Source organism: Adiantum capillus-veneris, chromosome 27 (assembly GCF_014529385.1).
Source record: "Adiantum capillus-veneris isolate H3 chromosome 27, ASM1452938v2, whole genome shotgun sequence".
In the NCBI taxonomy this organism is placed as follows: Eukaryota; Viridiplantae; Streptophyta; class Polypodiopsida; order Polypodiales; family Pteridaceae; genus Adiantum; species Adiantum capillus-veneris.
In genome coordinates, this window is record NC_140957.1 from 6,376,454 (window position 1) to 6,386,249 (window position 9,796).

Sequence of the window (9,796 nt, forward strand, 5' to 3'; positions counted from 1 at the left end):
AAACGGACCCTAATACCCCCAGGAGGTTCGGGGACGCGAGGGGACCGCTGTACAGGTGATCTGGCGCATTTTCGGGGCTGAAAACATAGAATGCAGCGTGCTGCAGATTCTCGCTAGGTTTTGCAAAGTGCCCGTATGCGTCGGGAAAGTCATTCAATGTGTGGGAATACTGACTGTGAAGGGTCCTAGTACAGTTATGTTGCCGAAATCAGGCCGGAACAGTTGAAATTCAGCCAAGGTTGTGCGGGGCAGCTTGTAGGGAACCACAACGTTTATTCCCTCTTTTAAACAATAAAGAAATACCGAAAGGGGCGCCTAAGTTAGGGGTCAGTCTGGTGTCGGTCTTCTCATACAGGTGCAATCTAGCCGCCTGTATCCCTCTCCCCTTTGTTGTGTCTTGAAAGTACAGGTAAAGTGGGCGACAAATTAAATGGGTGAAAGAAATATAAGGTTTAAGTCTAAAGTCTACCGCCCTTTTTGGATTAAAGAGGCCGGTTTCAGGCATTTACTTGCTCACGCAATCAGCTAACAAGTGAACATGAAAGCAAAGCTGGGCTGCTTTATGAACAACCTCCAGATGGCCCATTTTAAACTCGTCTGTGACATCATATGTTCAAAAATGGATGCAACATTTGGACACTTGACACTGCTTGTGAATGAAATTGGGAAGAATGTGCATGAGATGAAACAATGTTTGCACCGAATGGAGTTAAACATAGTCACAAATTGCTCCTCTCGGCTTCTCTCCGAAGTGCTTGTAAGCGGCACGGTCCCCATGTTCCCTTGATTGCAGCTTTAGATGGGAAGCTAAAGAGGCTTAAGAACTTAGTGAAGAAAACAGCTAAGGTGCATTTTCTATGCGAGTCACCTAAGCACAATCCACACAAAGTGGAAGGGAAAATAGGGAAGGAGGTGGTCTTAAAGGAGGGCATTCTCACCAAGGCATCACCAATACTTGTGCCTGCTTTGAGAATTTTATGATGTGCTGCCAGGTTTGTCGCTGATGTGTCCTTGCCAGACATTGCACCCGACATTTTCGAACCATATGAAGCTCTATTAAAATCACTGGGTGGCATATCCTTTGAAGACCTTCAGTGAGAGATTTTGACAAAAGCATTAGATGAGGTCATTGTTGTTCGAGAGGCTCTGCGAGAGAGAGCCTCAACAAGGCCACCAATCTTGTGCTCTAGATCCTTTGAGATGGCAAATGATGGTGCCATGATCCTCCAGAGAAAAGAGCCTGCTGAGAAACTGCAAAATCCCTTCACTAGTCACCCGCCGCTGCCCCTCACATCTCTAAGCAAAGAACCTAAGAAGTAGCACAATAAGGGTGTTTGCATTAGTGTAATATCTAATCCTTGTGCCACTTTTATCATCCACTATGCCGTTGAGCTTGAAGCTTTGAGATTGGATACAATTCAAGCCTTGTCATGGGAGGGATAATGCAAAGGATACACAGGCAGTGACTCTTGTGGATTGGCACATTCCTTTTGAGCTTCAAGCCCTTGCCTAAATGGGTGCTTTCACACCTAGAGCTAGGTTACTTTCAAGGCATGTACAATAGAGGGAGAAAATGTTTCTTTCGAGGTACAGGAGGAGAGGAAACTCTCACGTCTGCAACGAGTCTACCTTGACCTCAAAGTGCCCTTTTTAACAGATCGGAGTTCTTGCTGCTCCGCAATAGTGGCTCATAGACGTAGCATCTGATGAGGCAGACTGAAAGGATTAATGGGGATGGACCTTTGTGTGCACAACCTCTTACACATCTATAGTGGGACCTTGGAAAGTGGTTTTGGAGGGACCCCTGAATCCTAATGGACCAATCACATTTGTTGGCTAGATTAGAGGCCATACCAGGAGCGAGGCCTTGTCCACTTTACTTCTTTCCCCTTCTTGTTCTGCATCTTCCCCAGCCACTTTGCTCCCCTCCTTATCTCCTCCCTGTGCATCGTCGGCGTCGTCAATGCCATCGCCATCAGTCCCGTATCTGTAGTTCACCCCCCACCTCTCCCACCAACACCCATCCTCCTCCTGCTCATTCCGTAGATACACCAATCCTCTCACCAGCACCTCAGGCGGCATCCGCTGTGCCAGCGCCTCACACTACTCACTTTCCATCAGCCTCCCCACCAATTCCATCACCCTTGCAGTCACATCTGCAGTGGGTGGATCATTTATGGCTTTCAAATCCGCAAAGGGCATAGAGTTCAGCCAACTCTTATCATTGTCTATGTCAATAGGCTCTCCAGCCACCATTGCTGCTTTGCATGATGTTAATCCAGTCCACAACACATGCAATAGCCCCATTTCTGGATTTCTTTAGCTTGACAAAGTGTAAGGCCATTGTGACAGTGGCAGTATCATCAACATCTGGGTACCATCTGTTGAAGAATTGGAATACCCACCCGCCCAGCGGCACATAGCCTGTTTAGGTATGTGGAGTACGGGGTGTGTCACACATCATAGCCCCACATATTCATGCAAACCATCGCGTAAAACATGGGAGGATAGTAACCAAGAAACTCTCCAGAATCCTAATCTTGCCTCTTAAGCACCCACCTCTCTACTTCCTTCAAACCCCATCGTCAGAACTGTACGAGCCCCATCTTCTCCATCGCCTTGAACGTATAGTCTATCCCTACAAAGAGCTTGTCAGTCCAACTCCCCCCCAAGAGTAAAGCCGCAGTGCACATTCTTCCTCCCCTCATCATAAAGCTCATCAAAGGACACCTCTGGTTTCAGCTTAGACACGGGCTTTTTGTTGCAAATGATCATCAAAGGCACTACGCACCCGAGTGCCTCGTACGCCATGTTGTATAAGCTAAAGGGAAACGAGCCAGGGAAGAGCACGACCCATGGAGGCAGAGAAGAAATGCCTTTCCAATCATAGATACCTATTGAAGCTAGCAAAATCTTGTTGAAGATGCAGGCTTTAGAGACACCTCCCCGACTGATGCCCATGTAAGTTTTTTGACGAACAGGATCTGTTTTTGGGACATGGAGAAGAGACAATGCTATGTAGGCTTCTATAGTGGCACTGAGATGGCCTCCATCTCCATAGTAAAGCTCCCACCCACCATGATCACACTGCCGCAGCTTAAGATAGTTGTGCCCATTTTCTGCACGGGCTTTCGGTGGTCGATGCCAAACATCTTGTAGAGGATGATGGTCTGTGAGGTTATGGTTGTATTGGCTTCAAGCTCTCCCCACCAATATCCTTGCCGAAGCTGCAAGGAAAGCAAGAACTCCTGGCTTTGCCGGATGCCATCGTTGAACGAGATGGGTTCGGTGTTTCACATATCACCTATGTACTCCTCCTTGAAGTACTCTTGACTGTAGGGCTCCATCATGGCCACAACTAATTAAGATTCAACAAGGCACTCCACTCTGATCAATGAGCTAGCCTGCAAAGCATATAGATGATCAAAATCCTGCTTTCACTGATGCCACAAGAAAATTACACACGAATGTCTGAAGTATGCATGCTGGTCAGCACATCAAATGCATGAATTATGTATGCATGTAAGGCTAGTGAGTGACACTATTGTTGCGCATGGTCCAAAATAAGATGACCGACCTGAATGCTATATTCTTAATAATTGATGAAGAAATGATCTTACCAGAGATTTGCTGCGCTGAATGAGAACATATGCCTGCATTATAAATCGAAGCAATTTTCAACATCTATATAACAATGCTTACCGTAACGTAAGCAGAGACAGACCTAATGAGACAGGAGGGGGTGCAGGCCAACTTGTAGCTTGTTGCTGCAAAGCTCCCTCTTCGGCTTCCAGGTGTTCCTCATGGTCAGCATTTGGGTCTGCCCTTGTTGCATGAGGATATCAAGCTTCTGCTTATGCCCTTTCGCTGAGATTGCACGGGCTTGAGAAAACATACAGGCAGGCTCTGCGCAGGAGGAATCGGCACCGTAATTAGCAATAGCAAGGTCCCCATTGCTAGAGCTTTTGCTATCACGGTAACTCATCTGGCACACAGGCAACAACTTGCAGTGTTTAGTAGACAACAAAAGACAAGACAAAGAGTATGTAAGCTTGTAATGGGCAAGGTGTCACATGCGAGGTTACGTTAGGTAATCAAAGCCGCACATGAAACCATGAAACCTCAAACATACAGAACACATGATTGCTCATTCTCACCATGAAGCCACACATGAAACTGCTCATGCTCACCATTTTTGCTTCTGGCTTTCAAATTTTCAACATCCGATTCTCTGAGGTCTGGGGCTTCTGGCAGTCATGAAAAGCAAGGCCAACCTCAAAGGGCTCACCATCCCCTCCCCTCCCCATTGCTGGAGTCTGGTAATGCCTAGATTCCAATAATTACTTTCTAGCTTATGGCGCTTCTCATTGGATTAAGCCTTTTTCAACCAATTACAGGTTATGCAAATGTCGCAGAGATGCTCTTATCAGGGTAGGCCTGTTTTGCTTCTCTTTTTACCTGTCCCTGGTGGGACGTTCTAACTCAAACACAGACACGAGCAGGGACCTAAACATGCTTTAAAACAATGAGCTCAAGTTACGTGGTACCTGCAAAGTTGCCATCTGCTGAGAATCACACGGAAAACACTTTCGCTGGGGGTTGCACTGCATGGAAAAGGGTGACAGCAAGCTGCGCGCAGAAGGACGCCTCAAAGCCGCCACTCAATTAGCAATACCTACAATAAGAAAGTGCGTGCAAGCTTTCCGCGGCGTGCGCTGCTGAGAGCCCGATTCTTCAAGCCACATCATTTGCAGAAAAAATACATTGTAACAAGGTGAAAACTGAAGCTTCGCTTCACGTTGACCTGCCATTATAACAAACAATAAAGCAATTGATCCCATCGGGAGTGTTTACAAGGCTCCAAGTGAGACACAAAAACAGTTGTGATGTGAGCAACCATGAAAGCTGTAGAATGGGATTTTGTTGGAGCTGATTCATGAGAGGTGGTATACAAGTGGTGGTGAGGTTTGGGGGGCAATCTAAGCAAGATATGTTATTGCAATGTCCAAGAGATACATTGACAAGCAATGTGATAACTGAATTAGCTATTGGAGAATATGATAACCCTGAATGGATCGACATATTGTTGATCTATCCCAAAGATTTGACACGTACAAGAGATCTAGATCATACAATGAACCAAATCATGCATGATACGAAGACCTCCATCTTTGACAGATGTCAGTCAACATACCGAAGCACCCCTTATAGTAGAGCTAGAGGAATGGATCCTCAAAAGACAAAGACGGTGTGCGGGATGCTATGATATCATTGGCAAACGTCAAGAATGTCATATCTAAACACGATGTTAGAAGTTGGACACACCCTACGGACATTGATTACTCCGCAGATTATCAATTTTTTGTAATTATTCATTTATTGAGAAAACTCGAGATTTCACCTTATAAATATTGGGACTTACAAAAGTTTCCAAATTGTATCCCAGTTTTGACAGTTAGATTGAGTAGATGGTTGATTTGGAACTTTAGGGTTTGAGAATTGTAAGATATTTATACCACTTTTTGACCTTAATGGAAAACCTTTGTCATTTTAAAGAAGTTTTGAAGTCCGTGAGTGCCCGTACTGTGTACGAGAGAGAGTGTGAGTTTCATCTTGACGCTACGTGTGCATCGGTGGTCGGAATCGAGTGCGAAGAAGTGCAACATGTTACCCCCAACGAAAGCTACACGCCGATACTTACATTGTGCGCGTATGGTCCGGTTTGGCGAGCTCCATCTACGAGATTCATATGGTGATTCGATGAGCATACGTTGTCCGATTTTGCATTGCAGCATATCCACGCGTTCGCATTGAGTAGAACTACACACTAGGCACTTTAGATTTCAGAAACGAAGACCTGAAAATTTCGGCCATACATCCTACACGTTTCTGCACCGGGTGTTTTGGGTTGGGGTTTTGGTTCATAGACCATAGAGAGAGCGACCTATTGGTGTTAGTAGGGTCTCCTTCAAGTTCTGTGGTGTTTCGAAATTGTTTGATGGGTGTTCAGCTATAGAAAGAGTTGTAGGAAGTTTCCTCTTATGCACTCTTGAAGACTGTGACTTAGACATTGGGTAGAGATCTCTGTAAGAATTAATTAGGAGTCGGCCGAGTGTAGGTTGACACCCTATGCTTGCTTCCATGCGCCTGCGGGTCGAGCTTCGTCCTTAGCTGACAAATCTTGTTAGGTGAGTCCTCGCTGTGCTGACGTCCGTCGCAGCGTATCCATCCAACATTGGCTCCGCTGCCGGGGACGAAAACCTTAGGTAGGTGACCGAGACTAGTCCTTGAGAATAAGGATTCTTAGGCTTGCCAAGAGTCTCGTTTTACATCTAGATAGGATTAGAGGGTGGAGGACTCTCTAGGTCTTAGAGGGAGTTTAGGGAGTGTGTGTCTGGCCTAGATCCTTCGACTTAGGTAGATTTAGGTATTAGTTGAGTTCTTGAGTAGGAGTTGGAGTGGTAGAAGCGGTGAGAGGAGATCTTGGGAGTCTGGAGAGCAACCAAAACACCATTATCACCATTTCACAGGATGAGTAGGAGTAGAGTAAGTAGCACATCATGATTCAGGATCTAGAGCACTTCATGCATGTATACTTGCTTGGTAAATTCATCACGAGGTTGTAAAAGACGCAAAAGTGTATTTGAAAGCTGAAGTGAAGTCCAAAAGTTACCGTGAGTGTTTCTGATAGAGTTGTAGAGCATCAAGAGTATTTTTGTCAGGAAAAAATTTAATTTTAAGCCAGGAGACATCCTACGCGTAGGATGTCTACAGGCTAATCTGGTGGGAATTTTGGAATTTTAAGTTGACCAGTGTGTTCAGGGGGTGGTTTTTACCCTATTTTCACTTGGAAGGTGGAAATTTGACCATATCTTGACTCGATAAGACCAGATAGACTGAAATTGCCAGACATCCTACCCAAATTGTGCCAAAGCATTTTTTTAAGACCAAAACCATGGAATGACTGCATGAGCATGATCTGCATGATATATTGAGTGACTGAGAGAGGTTTCATCTCATTTGAGTGAGAAAATTGGGTACAAAGCAGACTTTAGCACTTTTGACTGAAAAAGGCAAGAACAGCTAAAATTGGGGACTTTTGAAATCCAAACCAAAATCTAAGCATACCACTGGGTTGCTGACATCAAGGGGAAGCTGTGGGTCAAGTCTGGGGTCAAACAGGCCAAAAAGACATCCTACGCGTAGGATGTCTTCTGAGTGATTTTGCACTCCAAACCTAATTTTGAGTATACCAAAGTGATCAGCAACTCAAGGGGAGCCTATGATTTGAATTTAAAGCCATTCTGATGAAAAAGACATCCTACGCGTAGAATGTCTATAGCAAGAAATTGAAGCCAGATACAGACTGTGGGCAAAGCAAGGTGTTGTATAGCCTGAGGCAAGCCTCCTAGTCAATTTTGGTCCAAATTGGAGTTGATAAGATTGATCAAGACCAGCAACAAGCCGTGGGAACAGATTTCTGATCCATTGACCAGCTTATGGGTATCCAAATCAAAAAGTAAAAATAGCTGTGGACTTAGCACATCAAGGGAAGTCCATAGTGCAAAAATCCAAGCAAAACAGAGTAGGAGACATCCTACGCGTAGGATGTCTACTGGGACCTACTAAAGAGAAAATTTGACTGGGCTTAGACAATGAAGTTCCACTTGGCTTAAAGGTTCCAGAACTTCTTTCACAAGTGAATTTGGACCTTGTTTGGCCATTTGACGAAGCAAAGACAGAATGCAGACTTTTTCATGTAAATTGACCAACCTCCGAAGGAAGCACAATTCCAGATTAGCAGACCTAATCTAGAACACCAGCAGCGTTTAAAATACAGTAGTGGTTTGAGATTAACTCTCCATTTATACCGATCATTACTAAGATCACCTCTAGCAGTTAAATGCTTTGATTCAATTGCCGAAATTAAACGCTTGTGTACGGGTATATTCAGCAGCAAAGCAGGAGGTTGTGTGGAGACTGATCCTTTACCAGGTGAGTGGTTGGATTTGTGATAATTTGCATTGATAAGTTTGATGAATTTGAGATCAGGAAGACACATTTTTAGAGACCAGAAGGTGGCAGGTGACCAAGGTAGCTTAGTGTCCACCGAGGAGAGCGTAACTCAGGCAAGGCTAGATCCACTAGCATCGATTATTGAGGAGGGTAGTGATATTGACACTTCATCAGAAAAATCCTTCTTCATGATGGGTAGTCAACAGCCAGGAGGTTTTATCTATGACGGACCAAGGCCAGAAGGAAGCACCTCCCTAAATCCTTTGAATGATCCCAAGCTCACTATGATCTTCTTAAAAGGAACAAACTCGAGGGGAGCCCTAGTCTATTCTGACTATCGAGGACGCAAGTGCATTTGTATTGAAGAAAATCCGGCTCAGAGATTGGAGATAATTCGAGTCTATGATGATGGAGATAGATTTCGAAACGAAAAGGGAAACCACTATATGATAGTTAGTAACCCTGAAGATTACAACAGATATGGAGATAACGTGACGAAAGGGAAAATGGTTTCAGAAGCTCAAGAACCGCCACCAAACCTTGATCGACCTGGAGAAATTTTCATGTATGATAAGAAAACAAGTGCAAAGAACCACACTTAACCGAATTAAGCAAAGACAAGGTTCTTTACTTATTCTCTTATGAAACTGCTATGGGAAAGGATATAGTTTTTGTTGATAGGTACGGGCGGGAATACCAATGTATTTTCCCAGAGGAAGTAGAAAAGGCAACAATTCCCGGAGCATCAACATATGCCCCCGATGAAGTGCCAAGAGCCACCTACACCCCTAGCAAGTCAACAAATCCCTTTTCAGACGAGTATGACGCTACCTCACATTCTACCCGACAGCAGGCATTCAACAATCAAAACCAACCAGCAACTCAGCCATCATTGCAGGCATGGCTTCGACAAAGTGAAACATTGGAACAAGGCCGAAACCGAGATGGTTATCAAGCCGCACGAGGGCTAAGGGATTTGCAAGAACCCCCATTCTATTCAAGGTATCAAGGAGAGAGTAATCCAAAGACTCAAGGGTCAACAGAGCTTGGAAGACCACCCATAGAACGAGTTCGAAGAGATGAACCATCGCTGGCAAGAACTGTTAGAAACTATGGCTTAGGAGCACCATTGGGAGAGGAACAAGCCTACTACAGAAGACATGAGGAGGTATATCGATTAGGACGTGGAGATCCAATGATGAGATTTGTAGACCAACGTAGAATTAGACCTTCTCAAGTACAAAAATGGGTAAACAAGAAATACACAGGAGACAGAGATCCAAGAGATCATGTAGCAGCCTTTGTGCATGTAATTAGAGCTGAAGAGGTGGTCAACTTCCCTACCCAATTTGCAGGGTTTGGACTAACACTCGAGGATGACGTTGCTACTTGGTTTGACTCTGTGGAGCGTAGAGACTTTGAGTCCATGGAGGAAGTGTTTGACGAGAATTCTCACAAAGGGGGATAGCTCATAATACTGTCTCACAAATCCATAAATTCAAACAGAAAGATGAGGAATCTGTACGAAAGGCAGCTCTAAGACTAAAAAGATATGTTAAGTTCTGCCCTGTGGAAGAAATTCCAACTCAGTCTAGACTTATGCTTATATTCATCCAAGGACTAAGGAATGCAGATCTTGAAGGACTTACATATGAAGAGGAGCACAATGTTGAATGAGTTGACCGAGAAGGCTCTTTACTTCGTGGACAATTGTACGGTCTACAAAGAGAGGGAGTTCAAGGACCTTGACGACAATTCATCTTCACAACAAAGTGGAAGC

The 9,796-nt window shown here is 44.6% G+C and overlaps 1 protein-coding gene and 1 pseudogene across 3 annotated transcripts; both read right to left on the reverse strand.

Annotated features, from left to right (window-relative positions):
* Positions 1-650: 650 nt before the first annotated feature.
* LOC147421448 (dammaradiene synthase pseudogene) lies at positions 651-3,350 on the reverse strand (annotated as a pseudogene).
* LOC147421449 (uncharacterized) lies at positions 3,156-4,935 on the reverse strand. Of its 3 annotated transcripts, XM_086503528.1 has the most exons (3): positions 4,548-4,935; positions 3,898-3,985; positions 3,156-3,820 (listed from the first exon to the last, which is right to left on the reverse strand). In XM_086503528.1, exons 1-3 carry the CDS (start codon positions 4,608-4,610, stop codon positions 3,699-3,701), a joined length of 273 nt encoding a protein of 90 aa, XP_086359654.1. In that variant the 5' UTR covers positions 4,611-4,935; the 3' UTR covers positions 3,156-3,698. The 3 variants fall into 3 exon arrangements, 2 of the variants coding, with proteins under 2 accessions (XP_086359654.1, XP_086359653.1); XM_086503527.1 differs by having other exon boundaries at positions 3,156-3,985; XR_015186838.1 differs by lacking the exons at positions 3,156-3,820; positions 4,548-4,935 and adding an exon at positions 4,191-4,330 and having other exon boundaries at positions 3,858-3,985.
* Between the last annotated feature and the right edge of the window lie 4,861 nt (positions 4,936-9,796).

What these genes read in the sequence shown, in the direction of transcription:
- LOC147421449 (XM_086503527.1), bottom strand. Translation starts at nt 4,610, where the DNA reads ATGCAGTGCAACCCCCAGCGAAAGTGTTTTCCGTGTGATTCTCAGCAG. An exon ending in AGCAGATGGCAACTTTGCAG is followed by an intron (nt 3,986 to 4,547) that starts GTACCACGTAAC and finishes CCTGTGTGCCAG; the next exon opens with ATGAGTTACCGTGATAGCAA.